The sequence below is a fragment of the Bidens hawaiensis genome, unplaced genomic scaffold, assembly GCF_021521415.1.
Source record: "Bidens hawaiensis isolate Kalapana, Puna unplaced genomic scaffold, B.hawaiensis_p1.1 tig00057006_1, whole genome shotgun sequence".
Classification (NCBI taxonomy): Eukaryota; Viridiplantae; Streptophyta; class Magnoliopsida; order Asterales; family Asteraceae; genus Bidens; species Bidens hawaiensis.
The window spans coordinates 60215-75213 of record NW_027500291.1 but is presented as its reverse complement, the minus strand read 5'-3'; the positions used below and the strand labels follow the sequence as shown (position 1 = coordinate 75213).

At 38.2% G+C, this 14999-nt stretch overlaps 2 protein-coding genes across 2 annotated transcripts; one reads left to right on the top strand and one right to left on the bottom strand.

Annotated features, from left to right (window-relative positions):
- Positions 1-3134: 3134 nt before the first annotated feature.
- Positions 3135-5111, bottom strand: LOC143601736 (putative oxidoreductase At4g09670). The gene is made up of 2 exons (XM_077079056.1): positions 4596-5111; positions 3135-3758 (listed from the first exon to the last, which is right to left on the bottom strand). The coding sequence occupies exons 1-2, from the start codon at positions 5055-5057 to the stop codon at positions 3135-3137; spliced, it is 1086 nt and encodes a 361-aa protein (XP_076935171.1). The 5' UTR covers positions 5058-5111.
- A 3713-nt stretch (positions 5112-8824) lies between these two features.
- On the top strand, positions 8825-13343 carry LOC143601730 (phosphoacetylglucosamine mutase-like). The gene is made up of 9 exons (XM_077079052.1): positions 8825-8888; positions 8965-9230; positions 10252-10371; positions 10505-10647; positions 10714-10965; positions 11738-12126; positions 12219-12394; positions 12862-12958; positions 13068-13343. Exons 1-9 carry the CDS (start codon positions 8828-8830, stop codon positions 13217-13219), a joined length of 1656 nt encoding a protein of 551 aa, XP_076935167.1. The 5' UTR covers positions 8825-8827; the 3' UTR covers positions 13220-13343.
- Positions 13344-14999: the final 1656 nt, after the last annotated feature.

The following is a 14999-nucleotide window of genomic DNA, read 5'->3' as shown; positions in this document are numbered from 1 at the left end:
AATGGTTCTTTTAATAAATATTACGTGACGATCCTCCTATGGATATTTATACAAGGTTAAGGTAGTAATATGTGTCTTCGGATACGGGAAGTAATGTATGGGAATAGATTGTATGTTGCCTGATTAACTAGAACTCACTCAGCGTAGCTGACTTTTAGTATGCACGCAGGTGAGCCGATTACAGAGCTAGCAAGAGGATGACGCATGGCATGGATTGAACGGCTGGCATCTGAAGAAAGAAGTAAAGATGTTTTAAATATAAAGTTTTGTGTTATGGTATCAAAGAAAAGATTTAATGTTTTGTAACAAATGATTGATGTTTTATATTCCGCGAAAAGTTTTAGTAAACTCTGAATTGAAGGACTGTGTTTATGAGTAAATCCGACGCTAAAGTAGGGCTACCGGGTTCGGGGCCTTACAAGTTGGTATCAGAGCATAAGTTCGAGAGATTTAAGCATCCTACATGCTTAGACTCGAACAGAGAATGGGATTTAAGTAAGAAAGGAAAGAAGATGCCAGTTCAAGAATGCCATGTGTCGCTCAAGCAAGATCAGTAAAGGTAAAGTGTATAATTAAATGATATATGTTAATGAGAAAGAAAAGATACGTGAATGGCAGGGATAGGAATAATTGATTTTTGATTTGGCTAACTGCTTAAGTAGAACCAGCACAAATAGACTCATAAAGGGAAGTGTATAGGACACGGAAAGCAACGTGATCAGCTAGTCACAGCTGGCCACTGTTATTACCTGTTAGCCTTGCTATCCTTGTACTAAATAGTTCCTTGAGTGATGATGTTTGTGTTGTCCCTTTAAGAATACTGATGGCTGGAGCTGGAGAAGTTGTGGGAACTGGGGGTCGCACTGGACGTCGTGGCAGGCCTCGTCTTGTCCGGCAACCCTCGGTAGAAGAAGTTTCCCACACCGAAGATGAAGGGAGCGCCGCTGGAGGAGACCAGAACAACAACGAAGAAGTTCAACTTAGCCCTGCGGTTCAAGCAGCCATTGTTCAAGCTGTAGTTGCTGTTGTGAAGAACCTGAATCCCGAAGGATCTGCTGGAAGCCGTGAACGAACCGTTGAAGGGGCAGGTGGTAATAATAGAAAGGATGACGAGAGGGAAAGGGGTGACTCGAGTGAGGTAAAGTCTGTGAAAGATGATTATAGGAAGAGGGGCCGAGGCGGTTGCAACTATAAGTCCTTCAAAGGTTGTGACCCGCCTAAGCTGACTGGTTTAGGAGACGCAATCGCTACTCTTCAGTGGATAACCGCCATGGATAAGGTTATCCGCATTAGCGAGTGCCGTCCTGACCAAGCTGTCGGTTATGCCACTCAATCTTTTGAAGATGAGGCTATGTATTGGTGGGAGAGTGTGGAGCAGAGGAAGACCCGTGAAGAGATCAATGCGATGAGTTGGAATGACCTAAAGGACATGGTGATGAAGAGGTTCTGCGCTGATACAGAAGTTGAAAGAGTGGAGATGAAGTTTCTGAATTTGAAAGCGGGAGAGATGACACAACGGGAGTATACTACTGAATTCAACCGCATGTCTAGGTTGGTACCTGACATGGTGAACACCGAAGCTAAAAGGATCAAGTGTTACGTAAGGGGACTTCCGCGGAATGTTCGCACTTTGGTTAAGTCTAGTAAGCCCGCAACATTTGACTCGGCCGTGGAATTGGCCGAGATGATTTATGAGGACCTTGCCAACTGTGAAGGGGAGAAGATGGAACCGAAGAAAAAGAACCCAACCCCAGAACCAGAGGAAGCCAATGAGGTGGATCCACGCAAAAAGAAGGCAAGGCAAGAGGGGTTCACTGCTTGTGAAAAATGTGGGAAGAGACACCCCGGAGAGTGCAGAAAGGGATTAGGTGTTTGCTACAGGTGTGGAAGAGCAGGACATTCCTCTTGGGAATGTGATGATTACCATAGGTGTCACAACTGTGGAGGACGTGGGCACCTAGCAAGGGATTGCAAGAAGCCAAAGGGAGGACATGAAGGAGAGAAGAGTGCCTGAGGTTTAACAGATTCCTCCGTATGCTTAGAGAAGCCATTCAAGAAGGCTAGATGCTAGCCATAAGTATTAAATCTATGTGTAACTTATTGATGACTCGATGCGTTTTGATTTATGTTGAAATTTAGACTGGTGTTTATTAATTATGGTACGAATTGTCTGAATGCATGTTAGTCGTGATAAATTGACGTGTTGTGATAGAGTGTCGACTTAGGCTTTAGCATTAATATGATATAAGACAAAGCCTCTTAAAGATCGAAACGAGACTTGGTACATTGAGGGCCTCATGGACAAGCTACCTTAAATAGCTAATACACGTGACCACCATTCGATGACTGCAAAGTCGGAAGTAAGAAGGGTAACTCAGAAAACGAAGGCGATTCAATAAAGCGTGTAAATATAAGAAGTTTTCCTTTTATAGGGAATAAGTTAGGTTTCGGGGACGAAACCTCTTTAAGGAGGGAAGACTTGTAACATCCCGAAATTTCAAGATAATATTAATTATATTACTTAATAATAGAGGGAAAGTATAGTGTTCCTTTTATGGAAGGTATAGTGTTCCTTTTATGGAAGGTATAGTGTTCCTTTTATGGATAGTAAAGTGTTCCTCCTATGGATAGTATAGTGTTCCTCCTATGGAAATTATATATGGTAGGGTAATGGTAATGGTTCTTTTAATAAATATTACGTGACGATCCTCCTATGGATATTTATACAAGGTTAAGGTAGTAATATGTGTCTTCGGATACGGGAAGTAATGTATGGGAATAGATTGTATGTTGCCTGATTAACTAGAACTCACTCAGCGTAGCTGACTTTTAGTATGCACGCAGGTGAGCCGATTACAGAGCTAGCAAGAGGATGACGCATGGCATGGATTGAACGGCTGGCATCTGAAGAAAGAAGTAAAGATGTTTTAAATATAAAGTTTTGTGTTATGGTATCAAAGAAAAGATTTAATGTTTTGTAACAAATGATTGATGTTTTATATTCCGCGAAAAGTTTTAGTAAACTCTGAATTGAAGGACTGTGTTTATGAGTAAATCCGACGCTAAAGTAGGGCTACCGGGTTCGGGGCCTTACAGTTAAAACACCAACACAAAAGAAAGCAAATGACTTTTAACTAGTAAATAACTTCAACAGGCACAAAACCATTGTTAATCGAAGCCATTACTGCATCAATAACCAATAAAGTCTTTCTACTAATGACCGCCCACTTTGTCTCCGGTTTAGCCTCACCACTGCGAACTCCCGCAACCAATCGACCAAATTCACGCAACATCAACGCTTCTTGGGGCACATCAGTTGCTACCTTCACTTCACTCGGTTCAGGATCACACCCGAGTGACCGTTCTGTCCATTTTGAATCACTCACCGCATAAAACGATCCCACTTTTTCGTTAAACGGTATCACAAAGTCATGTACGCGCAAGTTCCCTTTAGTTCCGTGTACCATTATGTCCATGCATATGTTTGATAGGAACGAATAATAAAAAGTTGCAACTTTACCATTTTTGTACCAGTTTAAAGAACCACCACATTTCAACAAGACTCCTGCGTCGTTGTACACCGGGTCACGAAACGCGGTAACTGTGTTTGGAAGCTCATAATCATTAGCCCAGAGAATGGCTCGTATAGCGTACCATCCGTTGTCTCCAAGAGCTCCAAGGGCGTCGAGATCAGGCTTTACACGAACGTCATTCTTTAGAAAATATTCGTCTGACATGTGTGTAAACACGCTATGGACCTGTCAAAATCAATGTTTTTCCATCGAGATCAAGGTTTACACGAAAGACCCTTTCGTGTTAAAATTCATTTCAAACTGAAAAGTAGTGATTACATCGAAACATAAGGCAAACGGGCAACAAGCTACATCGCTACCCATTTTGGAATTACAAAACACAGTCTTTTAAAAACTACATTGGCTTATTTTAGAGTCATGACATTACTATCCATGACCCGTTGATCTTGGAATCAATGTTAGATAACAATCAAATGATTCATTGTTCACTGTTTAACTATTTTCATCAAATGTTTTTCTTGCGCTTAAAGTTTTGGAACTACTTAGTCTAGTCAATAGATCATGTTCATATATAATAATGGTTATCATTCATTGTTCATGTAATATTATAACCACAAGATCTATGAATGTAGTTTGTACAAGATTAAGCTTTCATATTTAAAAAGGGCTAGCAATGCAACTTGTATACTATTTGTCTTCTATTTCGCTGTAAAATACATAATTCATTGATTTACTTGGTTACATGCCAAAATAATAAATTAATAATATTAATAATAATAAGTAACGTATTTTTTTTCCACATTAGTGTGCAAACTAGCCGAGCTGCTCATGAGATATTTAAGATCGAATCAATAACAAGCTCAAAACGAGCCAGCCTTATCAATCCTGAGCCTCAAATCCCGTTTAGGCTCGTTGAGCATTAACGAGCCTCGTGTACTAAATTCAAATTAATTAACAATACACAACTAAACTTGAACCGAGCTTTGGCTCATTTACACCCCTACTTCTCATCCTCGCAAAAACCTATATTTAAAGATAGAGAGAGGAGATGATAATTGATACCATTGTGAGCTGACCAAATCTTTGTTCATCAGAAAGAACCTCTTTCATGTGTGCAGTCCGAGGATGATGCATCCACATGGTTGCATCCATGAACTGAACTCCACTAGCTTCACAAGCCGCCAGTATAACATCCAATTCACCCACGTTCAACGCCACGGGTTTGTCCAACAAAACATGCTTCTTCTTCTGGGCAGCCAGAACAGCCCAGTGTAGATGGAGGCTTGATGGTAACGGTATATAAACGGCGTCAACATCCGGGTCGTCCAACACGGCCCCGTAGCTGCCGTAAAGCTTAGTGGATTCCGGGAACTGGCATTCAGAAGCGAAAGCAATTGCCTTTTCAAGAGAGCGGCTGCCAATGGCGGAAATGGTGATGTTAGGGGAGCTTAGCATAGACCTTGATACCTTGCGGACTATGTTCGCGCAGCCCAGGATCCCAAACCGGAGTTGTGTTTGTGTCATTGTTGGCCGGAGAACTTTGGAGTGAATATGGAGCAGGTGAAATTGCCATGGGTTCATATAGGAAAAGTTCATATAGATATAGACGTATGGTACTTGTGTAGTGGGGTGCAACTTTTTTTGATTTTATTATTATTAATAATACTATTACTTTGGTTTTTTTATTTTGATTTTAACCATGTTTTTTTTTTCAAGACTTTTCAATTAATATTATGTTTTTTTTAGTTGAATTAAAGACTGAGGTGAATTATGAACATTTTATTTGTTGAATGATGGTTAAGGGTGGTGTGACGCTGATGTGGAGGAGTGATGGTGAATGAGGGGATGCACACTCTCACCATCTTTGTAGTTTTAAATTAGTTGACGGGACAAAGAAGGACATCTATTATAAAATTTGTTAACTTCAAGGTATTCAATTGGACTAGCACACCTATTACAACTGTTTGTCTTCCCCACACGCTTGTTGTTGCCGACGTTATCATCGTCATCGCTATCGACAACGCCACTAACGCATAAACTACTTCAACAATTAGAAATGCCAGATTGAAAATGGGAATTACTAACAATGGATTTTGTTACCAAATTACCTATCACGAGAAGATGTAATGACACAACCTGGGTGATTGTGGATAAATTAACAAAATCAACTCATTTTATACCAATGAAGGAAACTTTCAAAATGAAACAATTAAGCAATATTGTTGTTGCCTCAATCTCTATCGCCTCCACCTTTAACACTATCTTGTAGTCATCCCACCGCCACCGCCACTAGCCACCTTAAGAAAAAATAGTGGGTGAACTTTTCTTTTTCAACCCGACTCCATTTTACCTAAACTCGTATTGACCTGAAGAAATTGATGTAACTTTTATAAAAACAAGTTTTGATATGAACCAATTATGATTTGAAACATCTTTGACCTGGGCTGGCACTAAGGGAAGGTCGGGTGGTCAACGGACCCCGGCCTGACACCCCGTTAGGTCCGGATTTTTTTTTAAAAAATTATATATATTTTATGAAAAACAAGATGTATATATAATGTTTAAACTAGCTTAGTTTTGTGACTAACGGATATGACTTTCAATCAAATGGTTGTGGGTTCTAACATCGCTCTTAAGACATTTTAACCACATTTTTATAAAAAAAAAATTTACACAACCCAAATTATAACCATGTAAGCCCATTTAAAATTTAAATTATTTAAACCCAACAAAATATCATTTAACTTAATAGACCAAAATTTTTTTACCTTCGGCTCATAAATTTTAACTATTCTTGGAGCCGGCTCTGCTTTGCCCCATGATCTAAATCCACCGGAACCGCCCAGTTTCTCATGTAGTGGCGAAGCTTGGACGAGTTGGTTGGCAGTGGGGGGGGGGGGGATCATAAATGAATTGAAAAATTCATAAACGAGGGGGAGGGGGTCAAGATTTCAACCGAAAATGACATATTTACACTATATATACAAATTTTTGGATGAAAAACCGGTAAATTTACTATGTTGCGTAAAAAACACAGGGGGGGGGGTGCCCCGGGCCTTAACTAAGCTTCACCGTTTCTCATGGCTAGTATTACATATTGCTGACTTGAGTGTAAGGTTGCCAGTTTGAATCATGAGCCCACCCAAATTTTTGTCCCTGTTATGTTAGTGATTTATACTCTTATCGCGGCACAAGGACTGTCAAGTGGCAGCCGTTGATATGGTTTCGCGGGAAAAACGTCCAAGCCAAACTCTTGAAGCCGATATGAGTCCGGTTAAAACAAAATAGTCTGGCCTGAGTATGATACTAAAACTTTTTAATTTAAAGAGTACGATGACCTAAAAATACAGTAAAGTCATCGTTGTTAAAGAAAAAATATTGGTAAGAAACATATTTAGAAATCTTAGAAGGTAAAACAAAGACTGTCCAAGACTCCTGGGTACACCCGTGAATACATGCCAACTTTTTTCTTTTAATTAATATGTTAACAACTATTCCCTTGGCTACTTATATTTGACTTATGCTTGTATCCAATATTATTGACCCACTTATATCTGACATATGATTGTATCGAACATTATTGAGCCACTTATATCTGACACGTATGCTTGTATCCAACATTATTGGGCCGCTTATATTTGACATACGATTGTATGATCCAACATTATTCGGCCACTTATATTTGACATCCTTCATTCCTTCGTATGTGCACAGATAAGGTTTTTCTAATACCTGATTTTTTTCATGGAATGAGATCCGAAACAACAATATAAATAACTGAAAAGCAAATAAAAAGAAAAATCTTTTTCTATTTTAGTAATTTTCAATTATTTTTATTTTTTTTTTCAAAACACTCAAACAAACGATATAACACTCAAAAAAATAAAATTCGGGACTACAGGGTGTCGGGCCTATGGCCGTCGACCACCCGGCCACACCTTATGACCGGCCCTGACTAGCTCCCCCGCAACGGTGTCATTTTGATGATCGTGTCGTACCGATCATGTAAAAACTTAATTTTACCTATAGACAAAGTAAGTCAGGTATCAAATCTAGAGGAGCATGTGGTCAACGTCATGCGTTTGTTTGTCTATTTAATTATTTACAAAACAATTATTATTATTAGACAATTATGAAGTTATGTCTTGAGTGCTGATCACACTAACATGTTTGGTTTGAAAGATACGAACACCTAACGATTTTAACAAGACAACATAATCACACTCAATGTTCAAACATGTAATAAATCATTAATATGTATTAAATATCAATTGACAAAACTGGTTTAACCGAACAAACCCTAATCTTAAGCATCAACAGTCACTAACATACCGCACGGGTAACTAAAGGTTCCTTACCAGGATGACTCAACTAAGGATAATAGTATGCTTCATCAACTAAGATAATCAACTAACCCTATGAAATAAGTATCACAATATTGGCAGATCTATCATTCTGATTGAAATCATGAATGCTCAACAATACCAAACATTAAATATCATAGATCATCAGTAAATAATTACATGTAAATTTGTTCAAAACATGTAAAAACTGAAAAGATTATAATACTCTACACCAAGAAATGACTCAAAAGAGAATAGCCGCTCAGGATCTTCAATTAATCTTCGGCTATTGATTCGGGATGATGGACTACTAACCTCAATATGATTGGAGGTGATCCGGGGCTCTCGGAAATCCCCATTGACATACCAAGACGTCCCAAAACGGCAGAGAGAAGTTCCACACAAATTAGGGGTTTATAATGATCATCTTATACCTAAAAAAACTCGTATGTTCGCGTCACGTATGGACACCCGGTGTAAGCTACCCCCTCCCCGGCGTAAGATACACCAGACCTTGTTTTCCAACGAGAAAACAAACTGTTTGAAATCTGCCTACGCATTTTATGTCAAGTCCTGGAGCAAGCTACTTCAAGACCTGAAATTCCATGTTTTCTTCTCGTTTGCGATCCAATGCTTGTATAACTTGCTTAGGCTCAATTCTCCACTCTGTTAGCTTCCGTTTACTCCCCGATCTTCCCGAGACTTCATCACATGTTCGTACAAGTCCCAATTAAACATATTTAACGTTCAATGACCTGCAACATATAAACAATAAATTACCATTGTTCGCACACTAAACTAACTAAAACTAATAAAATTATACATGATTTATACCCGATGATAGTTCAACTTAGTTTCTCGAAAACCGGAGTTACCGGTTCAGCCCATAAAACAAAGCTTAAACAAGTTTATGTTCATTTTCGTTGAAATCAAACAAACATTTACTGAACGATGAACGACCAGCAACGATCAATGCTCCTTCAATCTGCTTCTCAGTTTCCACCTCCACAAGGTATAATATAATATAATCTTTCCATTACCCATTTCAATTCTTCGTATTCTAAACCCTAAAAACCCAATCTTTGAAGGGATTAAGTTATCTTACGGCACTGCTGGGTTCAGAGCCGACGCATCGATCCTTCAATCGACGGTGTTCAGAATCGGAATACTGGCGGCATTGAGGTCGTTGAAGACTGATGGAGCTGTGATTGGATTGATGATCACTGCTTCACACAATAAAGTGTCTGATAATGGCGTCAAGATTGCGGATCCTAGTGGTGGAATGCTCACTCAGGACTGGGAGCCGTTTGCTGACTCGATTGCGAATGCTCCGGATCCCGAAAGTCTTGTTCGGGTCTGTGGGAAGTTGTTTTTATGATTTGGAAATGTTATATGTGATTAGGTTAGATTTGGGGTTTTTTTTCCAAAGGGTTTAAGCGGGTCGGGGTTTAGTTTATTTGTGAAGTTGACAAAAGTGAAATCTAACCTAATGGAATTCGGGTAGTCAAAGTCGAACGAAAACAAAATTTGATTTTGGTTCGGTTTTCGGTTTATTCATGAGAATGAACTGAAAACTGATACCTAATCTAATTGAAATCAGGTAGTTAAAAGCGAGCGGAAAAATAATCGAATTTGGTTTGGTTTTCAGTTTATTTGGTTCGGTTTCTTCATGAAATCAAACCGAAAACTGAAATCTAAACAAACCGAATTCAGGTAGTTCAAATCCGAACCGTAAACAGAATACGAATTCGGTTTAGTCCATTCATGAAATCAAACCGAAAACTGAAATCTAACCAAAACGAATTCAGGTAGTCCCAAACCGAACTGAAAGCAGAATTCCTAGTCAGTTTGGTTTTCAGTTTATTTGGTTCGGTTTATTCATGAAAGACTGAACTGAATTCTAACCGACCAAATTCATGTAGCTCAAAACCTAATAGAAAACTGAGTACGAACTTGGTTCAGTTTTCGGTTTAGACCGAATAAATTTTTTATTTTAAAATGCTTTTTTTTTATGATTACTTGTTACTGGATTTGGTTGGGCCAAATAAGATTGTGTTAAATTACAAAACTTAAATAGTCATTATTAGTTATTTGGTTTATTTGCTTTATTCAGTTTGAACCGAGAACCAAATATTGAATTCGGTTCGTACATAAACAGTTTAGGTTCGGTTATAAGTTCAATCAGTTTGAAACCGGATAATGAACAGCCCTAGTGTTTCCCCTTATTCAAATTGATTGAAGAAGGCTGTATACAACTGCTTATATGCTTTCTTTTTAACTTTTAACTATGAAAATAAACTATAGTAATTCAATATTTCAATTGTTTGTTTATTAAGAAAGTAAACGTTGATTTCAATTTTCTTATACTGATTTAGTTGATAGAGGAATTTGCAAAGAAGGAAAACATACCACTTGACAGATCAAAGGTGGCTTCAGTATTTTTAGGAAGAGACACCAGACCTAGTGGTGAATCTCTAGTTGAAGCTGCAAAACAAGTAAGAATCTTCAAAAGAACATTTACCTATGATTATCATCACAATTACATAGTGTTATTGGTTTGAGTCCATAAGAATATGACTATATGCTGTCTTGTATGTTGATTATTGATGCTTAATTGAATAATTTCAGGGAATAGGTTCAGTAATTGGAGCTGTTGCAACTGATTTAGGTATTGTAACAACTCCACAATTGCATTGGATGGTTCGTGCTAGAAACAAGAACATTAGAGGCTCTGAGATTGATTATTTTGATCAGCTTGCCACCTCATTCAGGTTGGTTCTTGAGTCTTTTTTATTCAATTCTAGTTGACCAGACAAACATTAATTATATTACATTAGATGCTTGATAGATTTGATACCAAAGAAGAGTGGAGAAAATGATCATACAATTGGGAAATTGATTGTTGATTGCTCAAATGGTGTCGGCGGTGAAAAACTTCAACTTCTGAAAGAGAAGTTAAATTGGTTGGATTTAGAGATTCGTAATTCGGGTAAAGAAGGTGGTATATTAAATGAAGGAGTTGGTGCTGATTATGTACAAAAAGAGAAGGTTTCTCCTCAAGGGTTGGGTCCTTCGGATGTCGGCGTAAGGTGAGCCATAATTTTTTTTATAAATAGATAATGTGTCCCAATCCCAAAACTAGGTTATTGCAATAAATGATAAAAGTTTTAGAAGTCAAAAGAGACTCAGGAGGGTGTAATGTAGTAAATCTTAAAGAGGGTTCTGCTAGGGGTGTAAACTGCAAACAAGTCGAACCTAGCTGAGCCTGAGCTCGACGAGGCTTGTTTCAAGCTCTATTTTTAAAGTGGCTTGGCTCGTTTATACTTTATAATATAAATATATATATTTTATATATTAAATGAAAATTTGGTAAATAATAGGCTCGTTAGGCTCGCCAGCCTTTTTGTTCAGGCTCGTTTATTAAAGAAGCTTATTCTCAGGCTCGGGTTTGCTTCGAGCTTTTAGCAAGCCAATCTCGAGTAGCTCATGAGTGGCCTGGCGCGCTTACGTCCCTAGCTTCTGGCTTTCTGCCTTAGCTCATGAACCCAACCTGGCTGGTCAAATTGGTTAGCAGGGTATTGGTGAGGCCCGATACTGTATATTCAGAAGCATTTTGGTGGCCGTGGCGGGTTCTCACGGTTACCAAAAAGCATGAAAAATTATGTAGGGCAAGTGGGAAACTATTGACCATTTGACTTGTTTCCCTTCAGGCTACTTTTTCTTATATGACTTGCTAGGTATAAACCATGACCCAAACTAGTGTATCCTAAGTAAATGGATTCAAATTCCTACCTCTTAAATGAAGTTATTAATCGGAAATAATATGTAAGAGTAATAACTTGAATGGTTCTAGTGTTTCAGGTGTGCAAGTCTAGATGGAGACGCGGATCGTATAGTATACTTTACAATCATACCAAACGTAAACAACAAAATTAACCTAATTGACGGGGACAAGATGTTATCATTGTTTGCTTTATTTATCAAAGAGCAGCTAAATATTCTCACAGACAAAACTGAATACCAACCTCGTGTTGGTGTTGTACAAACCGGTTATGCTAACGGTGCATCAACCAAATACCTAACCGAGTTGGGATTACAAGTTATTTTCACACCCACAGGTGTAAAATACTTGCACGGGAAAGCAGAGGAGTATGATATCGGTATCTATTTTGAAGCAAATGGTCACGGAACTGTATTGTTTTCCGACAAGTTCTTAACTTGGTTAGAGGATATCAAGTCTACTGAAAAAAGTAATTCCTTTTATTATGCCTCTTACACCCTGTTGGTTTGCGATTCACTTATAAATAATGGTTGATTAATTAAGTAAAATTGGGTTTTGAAGGTTTGAATAAGCAGAATGCTGCTAAGAGGCTGTGTGCAGTGAGTAAGGTGGTGAATCAAGCTGTGGGTGATGCCTTGAGTGGGTTGCTGTTGGTTGAAGCCATCTTACAACATATGGGATGGTCGGTTGATAAGTGGAATGAGCTTTATTCTGATTTACCAAGTAGACAACTTAAGGTCAGTATTAATACTTTCTGTCCCGTCATTCACTATTATTATCATTATTATTGGATTTGGATATGGATTGGTTGAAATCAGGAAAACAAAAGCGTAGCATAGGGTCATTAAATATTCGTGCCTTAAGATGTTATGCATATAATGTGGTACGTACCCGAATTTTGACGACCTAGCGAATTGTGATCCCGTTCCATGTTCCCTTAATGGAGTGTACCGCGAACCATGTGACTATTAGTTAAGCTTTTTGTAGCTTACGAGCGGCTTGGCTCGTTTACACACCAATTTGTGTCAACCCCGATCCGACCATTTTGTACTGTACCAAAACATTACTTGTTTTGGCCCATTACGCTAACCATCCGATCCACCATTTTGCCACGAAAGTTGAGCGAAAAAGTTGATAAACGTCTCTAAATTGAAGCATTTTATATGTTCTTGAAATGTTGATTTAGTTCAGTTATAAATTCCAGGTAAAAGTTGCAGATAGAACTGCTCTTGTCACGACAAATGCAGAAACTTGTGCCGAGAAGCCACCTGGTATTCAAGATGCCATCAATGCGTTAACCGGTAAGTAGAGTATTGTAGTAAGTTTGACGCTTTTGCTTATGAATGGTTCACATTTGTTACGGGTCAAATAAACAATCATAATTAAAAGGATAACTGCTTGCTTTTGCAGCCAAATACAATCAAGGCCGATGCTTTGTCAGACCATCAGGAACAGAGGATGTGGTGAGAGTTTATGCTGAGGCAGATACACAGGTGGCAGCAGATGAGCTCGCCACTTCCGTAGCAAAAGTCGTCGATCAGTTTCTCGGGTTTCATTTATGAATCTGAATTTTGCAGGCCACATATAATGACTTTATTTTGGGTTTATGTATAATAAAAGTATAACAATGTGAACTACTTACAAAACTTTGTTGGGAACTAGTTTTAAACTCTAGTTTCAAATTTACGTATAAGAGACCATTGTTGGAAAAAGGTTAATGGAAATGGTGAATGTGAAAGGGGTTAAAAGGTCATTGATTTCATGAAGAGTCCAAATATGTCATCTTATTTGTGCTTCATCGAACCGTTTATTAGCTTCATATATTACTCGACTTGCTTCTTATTTATTAATTACTTAATCAACTCACCCCACGGGCATGCACAGTGGCGAAGCTTGGACGACTTCGTCAAGGGGGTGGGGGCTCAAATGTATTAAAATATTTAAAAAAAATCATAAACTCGGAGGACTAGCCTCAAATTTTCATTTGGAAATGGGTAAATTTACACCATGTATACAAAATTTCAGTTAAATTTACAATACTGCGCAAAAAAAATGCCCCCCCGGCCACTTCCGGGGCCTCACTAAGCTTCACTATTGGGCGTGCATGAGTCGGGTTGATTCAGATTTGAGCTTAAACTAGGGTTGTAAGCGAACCGGACGTCCGATTGTCCGTTCTGTGGGAAGTTCATTTATATTCTAGCGTTTTAAAACCAACCGGACACGAACAAAACAATTTTGTTCGATAAGCTTAACGGACGAACACGGACAAAGACCGCTTTCGTGAACGTCCGATAATGTCTGTCCGATTACGTCCCCGTATACTAGTGTTGTGTATGTTGAAATTTCTTGAAGAATGAAGAATTTAAAGCATGTTTCTTGTGAAACTATAAATTATGAATTTTGAAAACTAAAACATTATTTTGATATGATTATGTGGTGTGTTACCATGTCAAGTGTTTATCTTTAAATATTATGTGTTGTAAATTGTAATGTTCATTAGCGTTTATGTTAGGTATTTTAATATGTTTATGTTTGTTTGTCCATTAACATTCATTAGTGTCCGTTAGTGTTTGTTTGTCCATTAGTTTCCGTTTACAATTCTAACGAACCAGACACAAAAAACCCAATTCCTTAATGGACGGACACGAACACAAATTTCGCTCATGAACCGACCGTTTGTCCGACAAATGCTTAACGGACGAACACGGACAAGGTCTCGTCCGGTTCGGTTCGGTATGCTTACATGCCTAGCTAAAACCAAACCAAAACCAAAATGTCGGCTTTTGAGTTTTTGAAAACCGTTCGGTTATTTTGGTTTGGTTAGGTTATGTTTCGGTTTTTCCAATTTTGCCGTTCGTGCTTAAAAATGTTGGGCCTAAAATAATGACATTCGGAATGCAAGTTCCGGCTTGGATTGGTTTGTTCGATGTTAGTCACACGCAAAACCAAAACTGAATCGAAAGTTGGGTTTTTACAAAAACCAAACCATCTATTTTTTTTTCGGTTTTAGGTCGGGGCTCTCGGTCACGATCTTGAATGCCGGTTGTTTACACCATCGAAACCAGTATTTAATTTAGTCTTCTAAAAACCCATTGCATTCATTCGCTGAATCAAGCAGGTAATTCATCTCTTCCTTCAAAACTCCTGTTTTCATGCCCTAATTCCATTATTAGTATGAATAGTTTTGTAATTTGTCAATTGGATTATCTTCAATTAGTCGCCTCAGTTAGGGTTATTAATTAATTAACTTCTACCTCATTAACATAACATTCTCTACTATTTAGGGCTTTTAAGTTTTATCTATATATATATATATATATATATATATATATTATAAGTGTT